We start from the raw sequence: 24,445 nt of genomic DNA on the forward strand, positions 1-24,445 counted from the left end.
CCCAGAGGTCAGGGGTGGGACTGAAAGTTTCAACCCTCTAAGTCACATGATTGGTTCTCCTGGCAACTAGCCCCCCATCCTTAGGTGAAGTCCAAAAGTCACCTCATTAACATAAAAGAGAATTATCACTCTCATTGCTTAGGAAATTTCAAGAGTTTTAGGAGCTCTGAGCCAGAAACAGGGAAGAAGATGAAATACATATTTTCTTATAAATCACAGTATCACAGAAACAAACAAAAATAGATGCCCTCATAGAACATATATACTATGAGAGATAGAAAGGAAAAGGAACAAAATAAATCAAGGATGGCTCCTAAAATTCTGCTTGATTGACCAGGTTGACGACGGTGTGTTCACTGAACTAAGAGAAGTGCTTGCTGGGATGGGCGGAGGGAGGAATTAAAAGTTTGGTTTGGACATGTGAAGTTGGGGGTGGCTTTTAGATACCAAGGGGAGATTTCAGGTGGACATAAGGAATCAGGGGTCTGAAGCTGAGGGAAGAGGTGAGGATTGAAGATAAAACTTTGTCAGTCACTGTCATATAAATGGTTTTTAAAGCCACGAGACCAAATGAAAACGATTTGTTGAGAACTGCAAAAAGAAAAGGCCCAAAGCCAAACCCTTTAGTATTCCAACATTTGGATCTGGAATACAGTAAGGGTATTCAGTAAAAGAGAAATAGAGAAATAGTCTTAGTGAGGTGGGAGAAACTAGTTTTTGTAAGATGCTCCAGAAACCTCACAAAGAAGATTTTATTTCAACTTTGTTGAATGCTCTGGAGGTCTCATATGATGAGGACAGGGGTTCCATTTACATTTCCAACTGGAATTTCATCAATAACTTGACAAGAGCAGTTTCAGGAAAGCAGTTAGGATCAATAAGCCAATTAGATTGGACTGAGGAGAAAACGGGAGGTGAGAAAACGTAGGCAGCAATAAGCAACTTTTTAGAGAAAATTCTCAGTGAAGGAAAACTAGGAAATGGAGTGATGCTCAAGTGGGATATAGGTCAAGACAGGATTTTTTTATAGATGAGATATAAAAATATGTCTATGACGTTGAGAATGCCAGTCACGTCAATGATTACTAATTTCAAGTGGGCTCTTAATGCTGCCAGGCAACAATAATACATTTCCTTAATTCATTCACTCTTCCATATTCCTCAGTAACATTAGAATCTCAGATGTCATCGATTATAAGATGTATCATTATTTTACATACTACTATGAAAGAAAAAGTGCCAGTTACACTACGGCATGTCATCACTTATAAGACAGCAACTTCACAGATGTTGACATATGAAAAAAAGGTGTATTAGAATCAATGTAGTGCAGTATTTCTTATGGTTTCTCTCCTCCGACCTCCAATACCTTCCTATCTTCACTTTCAGCTTTCTATTTCACTGAGAAAACAGAAGTACTCAGGAGAGGACATCCTAATTCTCTCACCACCACATCTGCCCGCCCATCTCCATCTGTACCTGTGAGCTCTGCCTCCCCTTTTGTTTCAGTGGATGAATTGTCCACATTCTCACAACTGATCCTTCTGCTCGGGTACTGAATTCCATCCCTTCTCTCCTCAAGGACTCTCCTCCCGCAACTGCCCTGTCTCTCCTGTATTGTCCGTTTCCCCCTCTCTGCTGTACCATTTTTATTATGATACAAACATACTTGTAATTTCTTCCATCTTAAAAAAAAATTCTGGCCTTGGCCGGTAGCTCCGTTGGTCAGAGGTCCTCCTGACGTCAAGGCCGCAAGTTGAATCCTTGGTCAGGGCACGTACAGGAATCAACCAATGAATTCATAAATAAGTGGAACAAGCCGATGTTTCTCTCTCTTCCTCGCCGTCCCTCAAATCAATTAAAAAAATTTCTGGACCCATAACCCACATGCAAACACAGCTTTACTTTTCTGCTCTTCAAAATGCAAAACTTCTTAAAATAATGTCCGTACTTGCTTTCTCCACTTCGTCTCCTCCCATCCTTTTATCCCATCTTATCAGACTTCCGCCACCACCCTAAAACGCCACGTTTCAGCAACTTCCACGCTGCTAAACGCCAGGATCAAGTCTTAGTTCTGTTGTAGCTGACCTATCAGCAGCATTGAACACAGCGGACCAACCCTTCTTCCTGAAGCATTGTCTCCCCGTGATTTTTCAGATCCAGACTCTCCTACTTTTCCATCTGCCTCAGGGATTATTCATCCCGTCTCCTTCGTTGGGCCCTCTTCATCAACCTGACCTAAGCTACAGCATTGCTAGAAGAAACCGAACTGAGTAAGGGTAAATTATCCTCACAGCATACTGCTGATTTAAATTTTCCAGTGTTTAAAAATTCAGATATCTATTTTAAACAAAAATGATACGTACACCTGCTTTTTTTGCGGCAAGCATGGACTTAGCATAACGGACTCCATTTTGAGCCGCGGGCCGCACCCGTGCGCCGGCAGCCACAGCCGGGGGAGGCAGCCGACAGGCGACAAGACCACCTAGGGTCCCGGCCTTGATCAGGCCCCCCTGATATTACCCGGGGGTCAGGACGTCGAGTGATACCTCAGTGCTGCCGACACTTTCAAAAATGAGCATGGCTCTCAAGGCGGCGCCATAGATACAAATCCACGGATCTCCCCCAAATGAGGTAAAAAACATCTGACTTTCTCCGGAAACGAGCTCCACGGGCCTTATGGGAAATGTAGTTTCGGGTGGATGGCCTACACCGCGGGGGAGCCTGGGAACTCTAGGTGGGCGATTACTTCCGCACACGCGCAGTGGGGCGGTAGCCAGCGTTCTGTGATCTTAGGATCTGTGAGGCGTGACAGCGGGTGTTGCGCCCCGAATCTCTGGGAGATCTCTGTAAACCGATCTAGGACTTCGAGCCGGAGCTGGGCGCTTGGCGGTCAAAGGCTGACAGGTACGACTCTGCAGGCTAAGGGAAGGGCGGGGAGAAAGACAGGCGCCGGCTTATTGGCTTACCCAACCGAAGGCACAACTTAACAACCCGCACGTGCGGTGACTGGGTTTGGATGTCTGGAGTAGTTCTGAGACAGCAAGCGCGGGGCTCCGGCTGCCACTCGTGGGTTCCTAGATCCCGGGTGGGGCTGGGGCAGGGGCTCGCTCAGTTTGCATTCCTGCCATCGTTGGTAAAGGTCACTGTGCCGGAGTCTGTGCATCAGACTGTACCCTTCCTGGTGACAAGAGCACCGTTAGAACTACTAGAGCCTGCAGCAGGAAATGTTGGACCATTTCAGGGAATCTGGGAGGAAAGCAGTTCCAGAGAAACTGCTATGTTCTCTTATTAAGGCATTCTCACAACCATCACCTGAAGTCACTGTTACATATGAATTAACTGAAGCTGAGAGCGGTGAAGTTACTCGGCTAGACTCACACAGCTTAGTAAGCGAAAGAGCTGAGATTTAAATCCAGATGAGTGTTCTCCAAATTTCATTCTCTTTTGGAAGATAGCACCCTGCAAAAAACAAAGAGTTGGATTTATTCTTCTTTTGAAATATTTGAGAAGTAAGTACTGCTGAGTAAATTTCGACTTGTCGGTATTTTAAAATATATATGTATTTTTTATTGATTTTAGGGAGAGGAAGGGAGAGGGAGAGAGAGAGAGAAATATATCAATGATGAGTCATTGATTGGCTGCCTCCTGCACGCCCCCTGACCCAGGCATGTGCCCTGACTAGGAATCAATCACACTGGTGACCTCTTGGTGCATGGTCTGATGGCTCTACCAACTGAGCACACCGGCTGGGAAGAGACCAGGCTTTTAGTTAGCCTTTTAACTCATTCATTATTATTTCCTTAGGATAAATTTCTGGGGAGAAACATGCCACTGGTTCAAAGGTTAACAACTTGCTGTTAGTTCAGTAGGACAGAAATGTACCACATCCATATATTCATAACAGAATCACAAGTAGAGATTGGTACTTATAAAACAGGGGCTTTTCTGACTTGTTAGAAACATTTTCCCAGTGGGTGGCATTTTCTGAGGCTGCAGTGTGGGTGCCTCCTTTCTGATTGAGCAGGGTTCTACATCTCAGTCCTGGTTTTTAATATCCTCTTCACTTCCCCATTTTCACTTTCATAGATCTCCACGCAAGAGTTGCAGAAAATGATCAACTTCCAGGTAAGGCATCCCTTTATTCAGTCATTTAAATCTCTCAAAAATCCATATAAAAAGGAAATGTATAGTCAGGGGAAATGTAGATTGACTAGATTAGGTCCAAAAGGAAATTTAGAAAATGGATAAGTTAATATTCAAGTCACAGGGTCTGCACATAGTTGGAATAAATTTGAGCTGCATTTGTGTACCCAGTATTTCTGGCCATCATAGAAAATGGATAACCAACCAGTTAAAGTATTGGCATTGTCTGTGAAGATAAAGCAAAACAGTACCCCAGATAAGTAAAGTTATTCCTGGCACAGTTCTCTGAAGAAATATCTTAGAGATATTATTTAAAACTTTCACTGTAAGAGCCCTGTGATAATTATAACATCAGATTTCCTATGCCTTTCTTACAGTGTTCCCTAGAGTAAATAGAGAACACAGTGCTAAGCAGCACTAGATAAGCCCTTTTAATGTTTATCCAGAAAAATAAGTAAAAGGTACCCTTGTACCTTTTTCAGGGTCTCCAACTAGCTATTCTTGAGCATTTTCTCTTATGTGCATTTTAAAATCATGTCAAGGTCCCTGAAGGAGTGTGTGTTAGGTATTTTTATTGTGATTGCATTATACTTTTAGATTACTTTGGAGAGAATGACTTTTCAATAATGAGTCCTTCATTTATTTAATTTTTTTATAGGTCCTTCATTACAGTTTTATACTTTTATTATTGTAATTCTTGTACATTTTTTGTAATGTTTATTCTTACATGTGGCTATGGTATGGATATTATTCATTATATTTTCTTATTGACTATTCTGTTATATAGGAAAGTATGGATTAATCTGTTTGACTTTACAGTCATGCACCACTTACAACTGACAAATGCGTCATTAAGCGATTTTGTCATTTTGTGAACATCATATAGTATACTTACACAAACCTACATGTGTGGGCTAGATGGTATAGCCTGATGCTCCTAGGCTACAAGTCTGTACATCACATCACTGTATAAACATGAGATTAAACCAAGCACAAGAGAAAATGATTCGATCAAGAGATACTGGATCATGAAATGTATGAGGCTACTGCCAGCATAACATGGCATACTGTTCTACAGAAAACTTTTTAATAAGTAGAAAGAGTATCTAAAATAACAATAAAAGGTATAGTATAATAAATGCACAAACCAGTAACAGTAGTTTATTATCATTATCAAATATTATATGTTATAATATAATTATATGTACATAATTATATGTTATACTTTTATATGACTGGCAGTGCAATAGGTTTGTTTACACCAGCATCATCACAAACATGAGTAATGTGCATGGCACTATGAGGTTATAATGGCTACAATGTCACTAGGTGATCAGAATTTTTCAGCTCCATTATAATCTTATGGGATCACCATTGTCTATGTGGTCAGTCATTAATGCAAACATCAGTATGCAGCACATGACTGTATGTCAGTTTACAGAACTCTTATTAAGTCCAAGAGGTTTTTAGATGATTCTTAGATTTTCCAATTAGATAATCATAAACTCTTCAAATGGAGTTTGTCCCTGACTGCTCAATACGTATGTCTCCTTTTTTTTTTTTTTTTAATCTTAGTGCAATGGACAGGACTTCTAGTAATTATAATTTTGAATGTAATTGCTAGCCAAAATTTTTTGTCCCATTTTTAATGGGAATGCTTTCACTGTTTCCTCTTGTGTTCTGAGATAGTTGTTTTTTGGTTTTGTTTTTAATCGAGTTAAGAATTTTTAGCTTGTGAAGATTGTTTTCGTAAATGGGGAACTTTTTTACCATATCCTTTTTTAATACCTGTCAATAAAATTATATATTTTATCTTCTCTAGTATAGCAATTTAGAGACTTTCTACTACATTTTCCAATATTGAGCTATCTATGTATTCTTGGGATAAACCCTACCTAGTCTCTTAAATTTTTCAAGGGCCAGATAGTAAATATTTTAGGCTTGAAGGCCATTTAGCCTCTGTGGAAACTACACAGGTTTGACCTTATGGCTGAGGTAAATGAATGTAACTACGTTCCAGTAACATTTTATTTACAGAAATGGGAGGCCAGTCTATGTTTTGTAGTTTGCTGACCCCTGCTTTCCCCTACTCTAGATGGTCTTAACTCTCTGTGATAGACATGTAGCCAAATGCCTTTTTTTTTTTCAGTTTAAGTTAATTAAATATGATTTTGGCTTTATGGTTCAGAGGATATATTTTATCATATTAACAAAAATCCATATCTCCCTATTTTATTATGCTTATGTGAGTCTGGTATGTTAACCTTACAGTTCCTGTAACATCTTATTGCACTTACATGTTTACTTTGTAGTGTCAAATAGACTGTAAGAACTCTGAGGACAGTAATAGTTTTCTTTTTTGCATCTCTAGTACAGTATCTGGTCCTCATTAAATATTTTATGAGTGACTGAATGAAGAATATATAAGCAATATTTTGGAATAATTTTGTTGAGCTATGATTTGCATATTAAAAATTGACCTGTTTAAAGTGTATACAATTCACCAGTTTCGTTATATTCATGGAATTGTGAAACTATTACCACTATTTAATTTCATTACCCTGAAAAGAAACCCAATACCCATTTCTTCCTTCCCACAGCCCTAATTTATTTACTTTCTTTATGGATTTGCCTATTCTGAACATTTTCTACAAATGGACTCATATAATATGTGATCATTTGTAACTGACTTCTTTCGCCCAGCACAATATTTTCATGTATGTTGTAAATACCTTTTTATTGCTGAATATTGCATCATGGGCATTATTGTTTATCCATTCATTAGTTGATGAATACCCATATTGATTTCACTTTTTGGCTATTATTAGTAATTCTGCTGTGAACATTTGTGCACAGGTTTTTGTGTGGGCATGTATTTTCAGTTCTCTTGGGTATATACCTAAGAGAAATTGTTGGATCATATGGTAACTCTATGTTAAACATTTTGAGGAACTGCCAAACTGTTTTCCTTAGTTGCTACACAGTTTTACAATCCCACCAGCAATGTATGAGTTCCAGTTTCTCCACATCCTTGCTAACACCTTTCATTGTCTGTCTTTAATTTAATTTAAATATATCTTTATTGATTTCAGAGAGAGGAAAGGAGAGGGGAAGAGAGAGATAGAAACATCAATGATGAGAGTCATTGATCGGCTGCAGCCTGCAACCCGGGCATGTGCCCTGACCGGGAATTGAACCCCGATCACCTGGATCCTAGGTCGATGCTCAACCGCTGAGCCATGCCCGGCTGGGCTGTCTTTAATTTTAGCCACCCTAGTGTGTGTGAAGTGATATCTCATTGTGCTTTTGACTTGCATTTTACTAATAACTAATGATGTTGAGCATCTTTTCATGTGCTTATGGACTGTATATGTCTTTGGAGAAATGTTTAAATCCTTTGCCTGTTTTTAAATTGGGTTGTCTCTATATTGTCGTTATAAGAGTTCTTTTTATATTCTAGATACAAGTCTCTCATCAGATATATGACTTGCAAATATTTCCTCCCATTCTGTATTGTCATTTCATTTTCTTGATGGTGTCCTCTGAAGCACAAAATTTTAAAATTTTGATGAATTCCAACTTATCTATTTTTTCTTTTGTCATACTTTTTTTCTGTCATATTTAAGAACCACTGGCTAATCCAAGGTCACAAAAATTTACTCCTATGTTTTCTTCTAAGAGTTTTTAGTTTTAGGTCTTACATTTAGGACTCTCACCTAAATTTTTTTAGTTTATTTTTGTATATGATGTGAGGTATGTGTGGGAGGGGTATCCAATTTTATTCTTTTGCATGTGTATATCCGGTTGTCCCAACACCATTTGTAAAAAAGGCTATACTTTTCCCCATTGAATTGTCCTGGCACTAGTTAAATATTTTAAAACATGATTTTTGTTTCTATCACAGAGTCTATTTCTGAATCAAACATGCAGTAGTTATCACATATAACTTTCTGAAAACTCAACAGTGAACATAATATGACCATATGAGGCTGACATGATTCTCTTGCAAGTCCCAAAAGATTCACACTTTAGTTTGAAGATCAATGTGCTGTTACAGGGATCAGTGACATTCCAGGATGTGGCTGTGGACTTCACCTCAGAGGAGTGGCAGCTGCTTGACTGTGATCAGAGAACCTTGTATTGGGATGTGATGTTGGAGAACTTTAGAAACCTCATCTCAGTGGGTAAGGACAGTGGGTGGTAACTTTTCATTGTAACTAAGAATGAATTAATAGTGCCCTTTCTTGAAGACTTGTGAAAGCTGTGAACATTCCAAAGCTTCATTAAGTTTGACCCTGAGTTTTAGTGATCAAAGATTCTTCATCCCCTTTGGGGATCAGATAGTCTGTTTGTGCTCCTACGTGCCAAATGGAGAAGAGTCTTTCTGTCATCCTTTACAGGCCCTGAGACTCAAGGAGGCACACCTGAGTTGTGAGGTTGTTTGTCCTTAGCACCTTGTTCCCTATTATGTGTTGTTTCCCATGAACAGGGGGTCCACTTACCAAAACAAAAGTGATCTTCAAGGTGGAGCAAGAACAAGAGCGGCAGATGGTAGAGGGAGAGAACCCACATTGGAGCCACCCTGGTGAGTGAGAGAAAACCAGATAGATGGGAGTCTTTAGAATTGGTCAGTGAGGGACAGATTGTAGCTATTTAGAGTCTAGAATCCTTGGAACAGAAGATATTTGTTGAGGACTAGAGGAATGCATCTTAGAAACCATGAGTGAATTCATTATATCGCATAGTTTGTTCACCAGGCTAATTACTCTGGAATTTTCAGTTGGTTGTTGTTGATTGATGTAACATGGGATGTTGCTTTCCATTGGCTGAAGTGGGAGAAGACAGAAACCCAATACCTACACTTAGAACCACTCTATAAACACATATGTATTAATGTCTATAGCCCACTACTCAGTCTAGCTCCAGAGAGAAAGATAAGGCATGGAGCAAGAGGCTAAGGGTTTTGTACTAAAACTCCACATGGAAGGAATCTCAGAAACAGGGATTTATAACCCCCTCTTCCTGTTTTTGTCTTTGTCATCATCTTCTTCTTTTAATGGAGCAATGGATTTGGGATTTATGAGATTTTGAGGATAGGCATAAAAAAGTGTGACTTCAGAACCAAGACAGCTTTCTGGGGGATTCGTTTGTTAGGCAGATTAAAAGAGGATACAAAAGCAGTTCTTGTCAAATACAAATACAGCACATAGTTTTCATATAGAGAAACCCAGCCAGAATAAAAATGATAGCCTGCAGACAGAATCTGTGCTTGGGCTAAGGATGATTTGGCTTTGGATGACCTGTTTGGACATTTGTGTTCCTGGGCTTACAAGCAAGTACAGGGGAGAATGAATCCCAGCTGTAGTCAAGTTGGAGCCCTGTCTACAGATATCTCTCAGTTGTGGTTTGGATGGAGTTAGAGGACTGGAGACATAAGAATGTTCCTGACATTGTGCCAGGTGATTAAGAACAAAAAGAGATGTGAATGAGGGAAATAGGGAGCTATCCTAATAGGGTAATCTAGAAATTAGGTAGTGAGGACTCTGATTCTGATTGGCCTCCTGCAAGTCTAGTTTTTCCTCTGATACTTTCCCTTAACTCCCTTGTTTTTTGTTCTCCTGGTTAACCTATCTATTAATTAGATCTCCACAATGGGTTCTCTTCATTCTGTGAGCTAACCATGCACCCTTGTTGAGCACCCTTTGACTTCCTTTGTACCCTACTCACTGTACCTTGTGCCTGTTTTACGGTCTTTCCACAAATCACAAGTTAAGCCATCTGTTCTCATTACTGTCATTCATCTGCCCCCATTTCCTCTTTAGAGTTTTATTCTTAAAGCTCAGGAGCAAGGCAAATATAGGATTTGCTTCAAAACGAGAGACTAGATTTGAAGTCATACAAAATTCTTTTTGTAACTGTTGATAGAAAAAATTTAACTAGGAATGTTTTATTATACTCCTTTTTAGAAGCCAACTGCCCATTTGTTGATGAATCAGAGAAGCACCAGGAAAGCGAAGAGAATTTTTTAAATTCAGTTTTGTTCACATTCAATAAAATTCTGACTATGGAGAGACTTCATGGTTACAATATGAGCACAAGTTGTACTGGAAAAAATCATATAAATGCAAGAAAAATATATAAATGCAAATCATATGGGAAGAGTCTGCAACCTACTTTAGATTTACTTAATTATAATAGATGTTATAATGGAGAAAACCCTTATGAATGCAAGGACTGTGGGAAAGCCTTTAAAAAGAAGTTTCATTTAATTAGACATGAAAAAAATCATACCAGAAAAAAACCCTTTGAATGTAATGACTGTGGGAAAGCCTATAGCAGGAAGACACACCTTGCAACTCATCAGAAAATTCATAATGGAGAGAGACCCTTTGTGTGCAATGATTGTGGGAAAGCCTTTATGCATAAAACACAGCTCTTGGTCCACCAGAGACTTCACACTGGAGAGAAACCTTACGAATGCAGTCAATGTGGGAAATCATTCACGTGGAACTCCTCCTTTACTCAACATGTGAAATCTCATACACTGGAGAACTCATTTGAATGTAAGGAATGTGGGAAAACCTTCAGGTATAGTTCATCCCTTTATAAACATTCTAGATTTCATACAGGAGAGAAACCCTACCATTGTATCATATGTGGCAAAGCCTTTGGCAACACATCTGTGCTTGTTACGCATCAAAGAATTCACACAGGAGAAAAACCTTATGGATGTATCGAATGTGGCAAAGCCTTCATCAAGAAGTCTCATCTCCTTAGACATCAGATAACTCATACAGGAGAAAAACCCTATGAATGTAACAAATGTGGGAAAGCATTTTCCCAGAAGTCAAATCTTATTGTACATCAAAAAATTCATACATAATATTCACTTTATGAGAAAGCTTAGATATTAAATAAATCTTATTAAATAGCAGAGTTTTCATAGTGAGGAGAATTCCAAGAATTAGAATGAATTTGGACAGAGTAGATTTCCATAAAAAGACAAGTCCAATCATGTTCTGGAAGTGATGATAAAGTTTTTACAGAAAAAAAATCACAGAAAACATTGGATCATAAATAATAGAGCATAGAGCTTCAAAAGTAAGCATAAATGAAATAATTGAATCAGTGAAAACTACATTTACCATCCCTAATTGTTTTATTTTTATAACAAATGATACATTTATGTATGAGTATAAAATGTTTATACATAATATTAAATTATATCTATTGAGTTTCTGCAGTAAATATCACCATTTTTTCTTCCAAGCCTAACAATTACATGCAAGGGGGGAAATGTGGTTTAATATGTAGTATGAATTTCAGAAATATTTTTATCTATTTGCTGGCACTTTTGATGGGCAGTGTTACTGAGTCCCAGAGTCTCCTCTTTAATTATAAAACTTGTTATAAAGATGTTTTCCTGTGTATGTAAACACAAAAACAAAAAATTTAACAAGATACCAGTTGAGAGGGGAAAAAGCAATTCTGTATTACAATAGGATTCCATTGAGGAAAATAAGTATGTAAATAAAACATTTGCACTCAAATATTCCTGTTCTTTTTCATGGATGGATCTACATAAGATACAACATTGTGTTGAATCTATAGATTGCTTTGGGTAGCATGGACATTTTAATGATGTTAATTCTTCCTATCCATGAACATGGTATATGTTTCCACTTATTTGTATCTTCTTCAGTTTCTTATAATTTTCCAAGTACAGGTCTTTTACATCCGCGGTTAAATTTATTCGTAGGTATTTTTGTTGTTGAAGCAATTGTGAATTGGATTGTTTTCATAGTTTCCCTTTCTGATAGTTCATTATTGGTGTATAAAAATGCAACTGGTGTGGAGGGAGATAAATAAAAACCCGATAGATACATGGTCTGTTAGTGACAAGTGTTATGGAGGAAAATAAAGGTAGAGTAAGGGTATACAGAGTGGTGGTGACAATTAGAGAGGTTCTTTTATATGAGATGATTAAGAAAAGCATCACTGGTAAGTGACAGGTAAGCAGACACCTAAAGGAATTTAGAGTGAGCCATGCAGTATCTGGCTTTTTCCTGGGGAAGAATAGTCCAGGCAGAAGAAATGTACAGAGATTCTGAGTAACCAACCTTGGTATTCTGGAGGAGCAGCAAGAAAGCTGAATGGCTGATGAGAGTTAGCTGTAAGAGAATGATCAAAGGATTGAAGTAAACATGGTGTAGGGCCTTAGAGACATTGGTTTAAATTTATATATATATTTGTAAGTGTATATGTATACCTATAAATAGATAGATGTAGATATATGCCATGTATGTATACATACACACACACACACACACATCATATTGAAATTCAAAGTGGACAAGTCAGTGCTTCCAGAACATGGACTTCACTGGATCCTCTGGCTCTGTGTCTCTTACAAGACTACATCAAGTCTCAACAGAGGGAAGGAAATGCTTCCAAGCTCATTTATGTGGTGATTGGCAGGCCTCAGGTCCTCTTCCAAACTTACTCATGTGGCAATTGGCAGGCCTCAGGTCCTACCTGGTGAGAGACATCAACCCTTTGCCACACAGACCTCTCCACGTACCATACCACATGGACAGCTCATAACAAAGCAGCTGGCTGCTCTTAGAGTAAGGGAGCGAAGGAAGTTAAAGAGGGCAAGCAAGTCCTTCTAGGACTTATTTTAAAAGTGACCAGAGTTCTCTTTCCTCAACCATTTTCCCAGACCTGCTCCACCAACCTCCACAAACTCATACCACTACAAGGTTGGTTGGAGGGGCTGGGATGGGAATCGGCAATCATGAATCAGTCCTGGGAGAGAATCCTTGGCATTTCTTTCCAAAAATCAAAAGACAGGATTCCAAGAGATTCCCCCACCGAGACTGGAGCTATTTGCAAGAAGGGGCTTGGACGCCTGAGTTGAAACAGTAAAGCAGACAAAGGCGCGGCCGAATGGACACTATAGTAAGTATATTAGCTGGAGTTGGGGGACGGAGCCAGAGGGTGACAGTGGGGTGGAGCTTCCCATCAGTTAAAGGTGCGGGAGGGAGGGCCGCACACACCTGGGCCCCCTGACCCTGCCCTAGAAGGCCGGCCTGCCCGCCCAGAGGTGCCCGTGCAGGTGTCACTGGGAGCCAGTGTGGTGACATTCCAGAGAGGTCCGTGCCAAATGAGAGACACCGTTCCTTTCCCCTCTCTTGGCTCCCAATCGATAAGGAGCCAGACTCCGAAGGGGAGGAAAATCCTAAGCGGACTCACCCCGGCCCCACTCGGAGCTCCGTGGTGCAGCGCGAGCCTCTGCATCGGAAGTCACTCCCACTGTAGGATCCCAGGAACTAAAAACAAAAAGTGAATTTTCTACCCCTTAGCAAGGCTGAGAGGAATCTCCACAGGCCGCAGCGTGAGGGATGGGGCAGCGCCGAGTGCCGGGTCAGGTCACCCAGGCAGCGGCCGCGCGGACTGAGGCGGCGCGCCCCGGGGCCTTGTGGGAGGTGCCGCTGGCTGCCTGCGCATGCGCAGTGAGACGTGCGTGCAGGGGGCGCGGCCTCGGCTCCCGCGGCGGGTGCGCGGCAGGTGAGCGTGGGCGTGTCTTCGCACTCAACTCTGGGCTGGGGTTCGGAGGTGCACCGTGGGTCAGCGGGAAGCTGGAGATCAGAGAGCCAGAGTGGGGGTGGGATTGAAGGACCGGAAGCTCTATATCTGGGGCCCCAGGAGCGGTGGTCCCCCCCCAATAGCGGCGCCCACCATTTGGCTGTGGAGGGCGGGATCCTTCCAGGTTCCCTGAAGCAGTCGCTTCTCCCAGCTTTGCTCACCTCAGACAAGAGCACTAGAAGTCTGTCGCCGGAGTGGCTCCAGGATCCCTTCCTCCTTCAGACTCCAGCCGCGGCTCGGCGGCCCAGTGCCCCGCTGCTCCGGGCTGCGAGCGCCCCCAGGTGGGCTGCCATCCCCGGAGGGCGGGCGGCGGCGGGCGGCCGCGGGGCTCCCCTCACAGAGTAGCGTGTGTCGGGTGTTTCCACCCTTCGGTGCCTCAGCTTTCTCCCTCAAGTGTTTGGTCGCCTGCTTTGCAGTCCTTGTGCACAGAGGTCCGTAGCCTGCGTTCCTCCTGGGAGGTGCTTCTCGTTAACTTTGAGCCCCACTGGGTTTCCGACTGTGGGACTCTTGCGGGGGGTGGGTGGCTGGGTGGGGGCGGTGAGGGGGTACAGAGATTTGGGGCCCAGCAGAAAGATGCAAGCCAAGGAAAAGGTGTTTCTGAGCTCACAGGAACAAAACCTTGCTCTTAGGGATGAAGGCAGCTGGAACCCGCCTGCGACCTGAGGCCTCCCGCCGAAACTGCCGAGCCGAGCCTGGAGCCTGGAGCCTGGAGCCTGGAGCCTGGAGCCTGGAGCCTGGAGCCTGGAGCCTGGAGCCTGGAGCAGGAAGGGCTTCCGGAGCTGCTGGGGCTCAGAGGTTACTTAGCAAGGCTCGGGTCGAGTGACCACACTCAGAGAACAGAGAGAGTCCATGGAAGTTTTGACTCAGCATAGTGGGGAGACGACTTACTAGAGACGGTGGATGACCTGTGGCGTGGAGAAGAGCAGGCATCGTCGGGCAGAGCGGCGGAGGGAACGAACGATCCCGGCGAGGCTGAGCGGTTGCCCCAGCGGGCCGCTCTGGGAGCTGCAGCTCTGGCATGGGCTCCCGGCTCCTTTCTCCTCCAGTTCATTCGGACCTCGCCCAGGAGAAAGAAGAGATGACCAATTCCCAGGTGAGGTGCAGTTTTCCATTTTCAGTCTAGAATGTGTCTACTCTTCAGGAAGAAGAGTAACAACTGGCCCAGTGAGGTTTAGAGACCTTGTCAAGTTCACTAAGCTATTAAATGGTGGACCCAGGATTTATCTCTTGGTCTGTTGCCTCTCCTGTACCTGTTGTCAGTGGACAGGTCTTCTCATTCAGGGACTGAGCCTAAATTGTCCACATATAGAGGGCTGGGCCTAATCTGTGGGGGGGAAAAAAGGCTCCGAAGGGAATGTTCTCTTCTTGCCTGGTGCCCTCCTTTAAGTTAGGTCTCTTCTCTACCTAACATGTTGCTCATTCATTTATCCACTTCATCATGACTGCTCCATGCTCGTTTCTAAACAAATTGACTTAGATTCGCTTCTTCAAAATGCATGGTTTCTTTGGGGGAGATTCATATACACATATTATAAAATAGTTATTACTTCTCATGTGTATGTTAAATAAAACGATCAGAAGCCATTCTTAAGTTCCATTTAGAGGACTGCAGTCAATCATACCTGTGCTAAGGAGAGGGGAAAAAATCAGTGTGCACTGGGGCAATTGAAGACGACTTTCTGAAGGAGGTGAGCTTTCATTTCTTAAAGAGAAGATTTGAGTATATGGTGACTTTCCATACCTCTTGTAAGTCTTGTTTTTTTGTTGTTGTTGCTGATTTCTTTATGGCTTAGTATATGATGTTTTACAGTGTTTCGTGTGTGCTTGAGTAGAATGTATATTCTCTGATGGGAGGTGCCAACTTCTGTAAGTGTCCATAAGATCTGAGTCATTCAAAATTTCTGTATATTTACTGATTTATTTTTGTTTGCTTGACCCATCAGTAATTGAGAAAATATGTGTGGGATATCTCTTACTCATAGACATACCTCGGAGATACTGCAGGTTTGGATGCAGACCACTTCAATAAAGCAAATATCACAATAAAGGGTGTCACATGAATTGTTTGGTTTCCCAGTGCATATAAAAATTGTGTTTACACTATACTTTAGTCTATTAAGTGTGCGATAGCATGATATCTAAAAAACAATGTACATACCTTAATTAACAAATGGTAAACATCATCTGAGCCTTCAGCAAATTGTAATCTTTTTACTGGTGGACCGTCTTTCTTCAGTGTTGATGGCTGCTGACTGATCAGGGTAGTGGCTACTGAAGGTTGGGGTGATTGGGGCAATTCCTTAAAATGAGACCTCAATGAAGTTTTCCGTATCTATTGACTGACTTCCTGTCTACATCTGCAGCTACTTCCTCTACTGAAGCCTTCAACCCCCCAAAGTCATCCATGATTTCATGATGGGTGAGACGTGAGGAATGAGAGAGAAGTCAAGCATGACCCCTATTTTTCTGACTTGAACATCTGAGTGGTTGAGGTGTGGTTTCCTGATTTAGGGAACGGTGGGAAAGAAGCAGGTTTGGAAAGGGAGATAAAGTCAGAATTGAGCATGTTGATTTAGATTTCTTGAGACATCCAAGTGGATATTTATTTCATTTGGTAGGCATTTATTGATTACCTACTATAGATCAGGCACTGTGCTTCACACTGAATGTTCATCATTAGATGTTTGTGTCTGGAACTCTAGGTTTGGCTAGAGGACTTAGCTGTTGATGTACATTTGAGAGTTGTCAGCATTCAGATGACATTTGAAGCTATCCAAATAGATGAGATCACATAGGGAGAATGAGAAAAGGGCCTAGGATCCAACCCAGGGAACCCCAACATTGATGAGTTGAGTAGAGAAACAGATTGAAGCAGTGATCAGAGAGGTAGGAGAAAAACCAGGTTACTGTGATATCCAGACCTTAAGAGGAGAGTTTTGAGGAAGACCCTGTGGGCAAACAGGGCCAAATAATGCTAGGGAGTCAAGCATTAAAAAGGATTGAAAACTTTCCATTGGATTTACCAGCAAGGAAGTTATTAGTTATCTTAATGAGGATGAACTTCTAGAACTGGAATTGCTGGATCAAAGGATTTGCTTGATAAAGACTGCAAATTGTTCTCCCAGAAAGTTTGTACAACTTATACTCCTCCCAACAGTGTGTGAAGGTACCTGTTTCCTCACACTCATACTAGTAATGGGTATAAGTCTTAATCTTTGCCCAATGGATAGGGGAAAATAATGTCTCATGGTTATCTGAATGTCCATTTCTTTGATAATTTGTGAGGCAGCCTGTCTTTTCATGTGTTTATTGGCCATTTGTTTTTCCTCTAGGAATTATTCATTCAGATCATTTTTTAATTTTTTTATTTATTGATTTGAGAGAGAAAGAGATTTGTTGTCCCACTTATTTATGCATTCATTGATGGAGTCCTGTATGTGTCCTGACCGGGGATCAAACCCACAACCTTGGCATATTGGGATAATACTCCAACCGACTGAGCTACCAGGCCATGGCTTCAGATCATTTTTCATTTGTCCTTTTTTAACTAGAGCACTTTATCTTTTGAAAATTGATTTCTAAGAGCTCTTCATACTATTAGTGTTGGTGAACCTCTGTATAAGATATATGTATTTTTTTAAAATATATTTTTATTGATTTCAGAGAGAGGATGGGAGAGAGAGAGAGAGAAACATCAATGATGAAAGAGAGTCATTGATCTGCTGCCTCCTGCACACACCCCCATTGGGGATCGAGCCCGCAACCCAGGCATGTGCCCTGACTGGGAATTGAACCTCAATCTCCTGGATCATAGGGCGATGCTCAACCACTGAGCCACATTAGCTGGGCTAGATATATGTATTTTTAAAATTTTTTATTCTTTTAATTATTCTCATGGCTTGGGCAGACTCTGAAGTCCCTTTTATTCTGTCTACCTTTCTCAGTGTTACTAAGTTTACCCTTTGTACCACAAATGCTGGTGTAGATGCTTGCTCACTGAAGAGGCCTTACTGTTCATTGGTGTTTTAGGAACCTGTTACATTCAAGGATGTGGCCATGGACTTCACTGAGGAGGAGTTGGGGCAACTGGACCCTGCACAAAGGGCCTGTACAAAGAGGTGATGCTGGAGATCTATGGCAACCTGGTGTTAGTGGGTGAGGACAACTACTCTTTGGAGAATTTTTGTTTCCTTGGTTGTTAAAAGCTTTGGGCTCTAAAAGTGTTATTAACTAAGGAAAGGCTTGAAATTCAAATCTCAGAGGGTCTAAGTTGCTATTGAAGAAAGAAAATGTTGCTACCTAAATAAAAACCTGTTTTCCCTCCCCTATTTGTATTTCTTTCTTTTCTTTTGAGATGAAATTCACATAACATAAAATTAACCATTTTAACTTGTACAGTTCAGTGGCATTAAGTACATCCAAGTGTTGTGTAATTACCTCCTTTATAAGTTCCAAAACACTTTCATCACCCCAAAAGAAGATATTGTGATTTTGGTTCCAGACCACTGTAACAACGGGAGTATCACAATAAAGTGAGTCGTAATCTTTTTGCTGGTGGAGGGTGTTGCCTTCAGCTTGTAAGAAGTACAGCACCTGTTAAGTGCAATAAAGTGCAGGGCAATAAGGTGAGGTATGCCTGTGTTTATTTTGTATCTGTTTGTGTATCTGTTTATTCTACAGAAATGAGTTCTGCAACTTCTTTTCGGTTATGTCGCATGTATTTACATGTCAAAAATATTTAGACCCATTTCAACCTTTTTTCATTATTTAGAGCCATTTCAGTTTTTTTAATGGCTGTATGACATTCCATTGTATGATATATTGATATACTGAAGTTAATTTTTTAACCAGTGCTTTATTGATAGATATTTAAGATACCAATTTTTCTCTATTACAAATAATGCTGAAATAACTGTCCTTGTGCTTGTATTTTTGGATATTTTTGGTTCTAATATTTCTATAGGAAAAATGTTTATTAGAGGAATTGGTGGGTCAGAGATTATATATTTATGTTACTGTCAAATTGTCCCCTGAAAAGTTGGAGTCAATTTACATTCCCATCATGAGACTGCCCATTCTTCACACTCTCATTGCTCCTAATCATTTTTTTTAAATTTGCCTATCTTTCTCTTTTTTTTACAAGACGCAGAACCAGATCAGCTTTGCTTTTTCCAATTGCTTTGTTACACATGATATTTGCCTATTTAAAAAATAAGAATTAGCATCTTTTGATTTTTCCCCTTCCCCTTCTAGTCCTGCTTTTCCTCTAGTCTTCTCTTCCTCCCAATAAAATGGAAACTCCACTCTTAAAGTTGCTTAGGCCAAAAACCTTGGAGTCATCCTGACTCCTTTCTCTCTCACCCCCAAATCAATCCATCAGCAAATCTGTCAGCTCTGCTTTCAAGTTATATCCAGAATCAATCACTTTTCACCATCTCCACTGTTGTTACCCTAATCTAATCAACCGGCCTCCCTCTCATTGAATAGCTTAAACACTAAGCCAAATCCAAACCTTTCCATATCAATGTCTTTTGGTTGGTGAATTCTTAAACTCTGATACATCCATACTATGGAATACTAGTCAGCAATAAAAAGGAACAAACAATTGATTCACACAAAAGTTTGAATCTGAAAGGAATTGTGCTAAGTGAAAAAAAAGTCATTCTCAAAATATTACATGCTGTATTATTTCATTTATATAACATTCTTGAAATGACAAAATCATAGAGATACAGATTAGTGATTGCCAAGGATTAGGGATGGGGAAGTAGGAAGTAAGATAGGTCTGGCTATAAAAGTAGCAGGAGGGCCCTGGCCGGGTGGCTCAGTACGTTGGAGTGTCATCCTGTACACCGAAAGGCTGAGGGTTTGATTCCTCATCAGGGCACAGACCTAGGTTTTAGGTTCGATCCCTGGTGGGGGGCGAGTACGGGAGGCAACTGATCGATGTTTCTCTCTCTTCCTTCCTCTCTCCAAAATCAATAATAATAATAAGAAGAAAGTAGCACGATCAAACAGTTCTGTATCTTGACTTTGGTAGTTACACATCTACATATGTAACAAAATTGCATAGAACTAACTACACATAGACTCACAAATGAGTGCATATAAAATTGGTGAAATTTGAGCAAGGTCTGTGAATTGTTGATTTTATCGTCTTAAATGTAAAAGTTATAAAAATTCAATTTGAAAAACTATATTTCCTGTAGAATCTGTTAGATGATTAATGAAATTCCATCCCACATTTTATTTTTAAGTATATTCCATTAAAAATGGAATATTATTCAGTGCTAAAAAGAAATGAGCTATCAAGCCATGAAAAGACACAGGAAAAACTTAAATGCATATTACTAAGTGAAAGAAGCCAATCGGAAAAGGCTGTACATTGTATGATTCCAGCTCTATGACATTCTATAAAAGGCAAAACTATGGAGACAATAAAAAGGTCTGTTGTTACCAGGGGTTAGAGGCAGAGCGCAGAGGATTTTTAGGGCACTGAAACTGTTTTGTATGATACTATAATGGTAGATAGATGTCACTATACATTTGTCAAAGCCCATGGAATGTGTAACACCAAGAATGAATCCTAATGTAAATTATGGACTTTGGATGATAACGTATGTAGGTTCATTGATTATAACAAATGTACCACTTTGTTGCCATATGTTGATTTGGGGGGAGGCTTGTGGGGTGGGGGATGGCCAGGGGGTATACAGGAACTCTATTTTCTGCTCAATTTTTCAGTGAACCTAAAATTGCTCTATAAAATCAAGCGTATTAAAAACAACACTGCAGCAAAAACAAAAAATCAAAGTAAATGAGTGAGGTTAAAAAAATCAAACCAACAAACTGGAGAAAACATCTTGTAAGATTTGATTTGTACACCTCCATTATCTCTGATACATAATATATACATATATGTAAATATGTGCTTATACAAGATGGGGTTATACAATGAATATGTTTCTAATCTGTACTTTACACTTAATATATTATGCCCATCTTTTTTTTTATCTTTTCTGACTCACCAATCTCTTCCAGAGTTCTAATGAATTCTCGTATTTTTCCTTTTCCCCCTATTATTGTTTGGAAAATCTACCTCTTATTTTTAATCCTTCAATTAGTTACCCTTAAAATTATAACATTTTAAAAATTATTTTTCTGTGAGTGGCAAATGTTAATCAGGGTTTATGACTTCCATTCTCCAGAACAAGACAAGGCCATTAACATGCTTGTACTTAGTTTTGATACATACACATACATGCACCCTCTCCCAATGCCCTTTGTTTTGTTGAAATCATAATTATTATTTTTAAAAACATTGTACCCCTATTTTCTCAGAGATTAAATTAGCCTTAATTTTTATGGGCGCCCTTTCTTTCTATAATTTCTTATATCTTAGGCCTGCCTTTTGCTTGGGCTTCTTTTTCATTTTCAGATAAACTTTCAGAGTCCCTGCAGATTTGAACAGTGTTCATATTCACCCCACTTTTGAAAGCTAGTTTGATGGAGTAGAGACCTCTAGATTCCAAATCATTTCTCCCGAGCGTGTTCTAGCCGTCGTATCTTTGTTTTTAAGCTCCTGATATGGCTGGTTCTGATCTGAGGCATTCATTTAGTCATTTTCTCTTGTCTTATTTCATTTCACTTTGTTTATTTTATCTGCTTTTCTTTTCCTTCCCTTCTGGAAACATTTAGAATTTTATGTTTATCCTTGGAATTTTGAAATTTTACTATGATGTGCTTAGATATGTGATTTTTTTTTTTTTTTTGTAATCATGTTGGTGGTCATTGAGCCTCTTCATCTCTGAGTCCTCCAGCTCAGGGACATTTTCTATTTGTATTTCATGAGAGTTTTGTTGAGGGAATAGGGGAACATTATTCATTTCTACTTATATTTCATGTCTTCCCTTTTTGTGAGTTTTTATTTCGACTAATTTTGGTTGTCTTGCAGTTTTTTTGTGCCTTCCTTTTGCTGTCATAGGGGAATCATCAGTGTAGGTTTAGGATTTTTGACTATTGTCTTTTCCCCTCAGGACTCTGGAGACACTGTACCATTGTCTTCCGCCAATATTATTCTCTTCTTGAGGGAGTAACTTGTTTTGTTTTTTAATATTTTGAATGCTTATACGATATTTTCTGGATCCTTGAAATTCAGAAATTTCATCCAGATGTTTTTATGTTAGTTTGTCTTTTCTTATTTAGCACTCCTACATTCTTTCAATCTAAACAATCAAATTCTCTTTTAGATTAAGTACATTTTCACTATTTCTTCTGTTTGTTCCCTCCTTCTAGATCTCTTATATGCATATAAGATCTCTAGATCTGTCCTTCATGACTTAATATTTTTCTCATAATTTCACCTTTTAAATTCTTTTTTTCTGAGTCCTGGTAGAACTCTTTCAGTTGGTCTTTTAATTGACTAACATAGTTTTCCACATTTTCCAGTCTGATATTCTATTGCTTGCACCCTCTGTTAGGATTTTAAAACTTGACAATCGTATTTTTCATCATTGTAAACAATTTCTCATTCTCAAAGCATCCCATTTTCCGCACAGGAAAGAAACTCCAGGACTGTCCTTAGTGTGGCAAGAGCTTTAGTCAGAGCACAGATTTTCACTATCATCAACGAATTCACACCGGAGAGAAACCTTTCGTATGTGACATGTGTGGCAAAGGCTTCAGTTATAACACAAAACTTCGAGTTCATCTGAGGGTTCACACAAGAGAGAAACCCTTTAAGTGTGAGCAATGTGGCAAGGGCTTCAACCAGAGCTCCAATCTCCTCATCCATCAGAGAGTCCACACTGGAGAGAAACCTTTTGTATGTGACATGTGTGGCAAAGGCTTCACTTATAACACAAATCTTCATGTCCATAAGAGAGTCCACACAGGGGAGAAACCCTTTAAGTATGAGGAGTGTGGCAAGGGCTTCCATCAGAGCTCCAATCTCCGCATCCATCAGAGAGTCCACAGGAGAGAAGCTCGACAGATGTGCTAAGTGTGGGCAGGGCCTCGGTCAGAGAACATGGATCTCTGAATGCGTCAGAGCCCACACAAGAGAAACTGTTTAAATGTGAGACACAAACTCATAAAACACAAACTTTCATGCTTACCGCAAAGTCTGCACAGGAGAGAAGCCTTTCTGTGAGAACAGTATGTGTCAAGGACTCAGTCACAGCTCCACTTTTCAGGTTGTGAGACTGGAGAGAAACTCTACAAACATGATGTTGTGTTATCAAGGCTCCTTCAGTCAGAGCATATATCTTTGAGTTTATCCAAGAATTCCCACAGGAGAAACACCATTTATAAAAGTGTAGTAAGGGCTTTGAAAAAACACTAACATTGAGTTCATCACTATGTCTGCACAGGAGAGAAAAGTTACAGGTGTGCTGAGTGTGGGGAAGGTTTTCTTGGGAACACAGATCTTCTCAGAATCTACACAGGAGAAAGACCATTACATGCAATACCTGTGGTGAGGGCTTCAGTTACAACATGAACCTTCATGTTCACTGGAGAGTGCACCCTGTGCATGTGACAAGGGAGCTCAAGTCTTCACACCTGTCAGATTCCACATGGGAGAAAAACTCTCTAGTGTAGGGAGTGTGGGGAGAATTTCTGCTAGAGCACATGTCTCCCTCCCTCCAGGGTCTGTTTCTTCCACAGACTGCGAGCATCATGAGAATACAGCTCTGTGTACTTTCTCACCATTGTGTCTCCAGCTCCTTGCCCAGGGCCTGGCACAAATAGCTAGTCAGCAAATATTTGTTGAATGAGATGAGTGGGGTCATGGGTATCAGTCAGTACAAAAATACTTGCAATCATGAAAGTGTCCATGCTGAAGAAAAACCCTATAAATGAGAAAAGGGAGGTAAGAGTTACTGCAGAGCTGCTGATCTTTGAGTTTATCAGAGCCCACATGGGAGAGAAACTATGTCTATGTGATGAGCATCATAAGGGCTTTACCGGGTGCTCCACTCTTGCCCTTCATAATACCCTCCATTCAGGAGAGAAAGCGTATCAATGTCATAAGTGTGGTAAGAATTTTTCTTAGCGTGCAAAACTTGGCATTCATGAAAGGAGAGAGACCCTATAAATGAGACGAATGTAATTAGTGCCCCTCTGAGGCTTCAAAGCTTCACTGCAATCAGAGAATCTACATGAGAGAAATTTGCTATTAATAAGTGTGTTATGGATCAGTTAGAAAGGAAATGCTCATCTTTAGTAGAATCTACGTGGAAGAGAAATCCTATAGAGCCAGTGTGATAATAAGGATGCCAAAGCTACAAGTTACAGACATGCAGAAGAGACACCTACTGTAAATGACATTTTGGGGGGGGGGGGAGTTTACCCAGAACCTTAAAATCCGTAACAAAATTACACATAATAAATAAACTGTACCAACAGCCTTAATGAAATGTAAATGAAAATATTATTTGTTGTGTTGTAATGTTACAAGATATAGAAGGAATTACCTTAAGATTCTGTTTGTGAAGAAGCAATAAAAGGAGTTGAAAACAGTGATCACTATGAAACATCTTGGACCCATGATGAGACTAAGAAAAACCTCATCAAGAGTTGGGTTCACCCCTTGCCAGTTTGGCTCTGGTCTCAGCATTGGTCCGAGGACAGAAGGGCCCTGGGTTCAATT

The 24,445-nt window shown here is 40.3% G+C and overlaps 1 protein-coding gene and 1 long non-coding RNA gene across 5 annotated transcripts; both read left to right on the forward strand.

Annotated features, from left to right (window-relative positions):
- The first annotated feature begins 2,766 nt into the window (after positions 1-2,766).
- ZNF684 (zinc finger protein 684) lies at positions 2,767-11,696 on the forward strand. 3 transcript variants are annotated; one of them, XM_016205195.2, is made up of 5 exons: positions 2,767-2,907; positions 4,090-4,128; positions 8,204-8,330; positions 8,636-8,731; positions 10,113-11,696. In XM_016205195.2, exons 2-5 carry the CDS (start codon positions 4,114-4,116, stop codon positions 11,027-11,029), a joined length of 1,155 nt encoding a protein of 384 aa, XP_016060681.2. In that variant the 5' UTR covers positions 2,767-2,907; positions 4,090-4,113; the 3' UTR covers positions 11,030-11,696. The 3 variants fall into 3 exon arrangements, with proteins under 3 accessions (XP_016060681.2, XP_016060682.2, XP_087676467.1); XM_016205196.2 differs by lacking the exon at positions 8,636-8,731; XM_087820341.1 differs by lacking the exons at positions 2,767-2,907; positions 4,090-4,128 and having other exon boundaries at positions 4,139-8,330.
- A 720-nt stretch (positions 11,697-12,416) lies between these two features.
- On the forward strand, positions 12,417-18,444 carry LOC107531186 (uncharacterized). 2 transcript variants are annotated; one of them, XR_015715025.1, is made up of 3 exons: positions 12,417-13,107; positions 14,424-14,887; positions 17,824-18,444. It is a non-coding gene; the product is annotated as an uncharacterized LOC107531186 (long non-coding RNA). The 2 variants fall into 2 exon arrangements; XR_001602605.2 differs by lacking the exon at positions 12,417-13,107 and adding an exon at positions 13,741-14,075.
- Positions 18,445-24,445: the final 6,001 nt, after the last annotated feature.

Source organism: Miniopterus natalensis, chromosome 9 (genome assembly GCF_054644295.1).
Source record: "Miniopterus natalensis isolate mMinNat1 chromosome 9, mMinNat1.hap1, whole genome shotgun sequence".
NCBI classification, from domain to species: Eukaryota; Metazoa; Chordata; class Mammalia; order Chiroptera; family Miniopteridae; genus Miniopterus; species Miniopterus natalensis.

Bases quoted from the DNA above. Each gene is read 5' to 3' on its own strand.
- ZNF684 (XM_087820341.1), top strand. From the start codon at position 8,141: ATGATTCTCTTGCAAGTCCCAAAAGATTCACACTTTAGTTTGAAGATC. The intron at 8,331-8,635 runs GTAAGGACAGTG...TCCCATGAACAG, and splicing joins TAGAAACCTCATCTCAGTGG to GGGGTCCACTTACCAAAACA. The intron at 8,732-10,112 runs GTGAGTGAGAGA...ACTCCTTTTTAG, and splicing joins CCCACATTGGAGCCACCCTG to AAGCCAACTGCCCATTTGTT.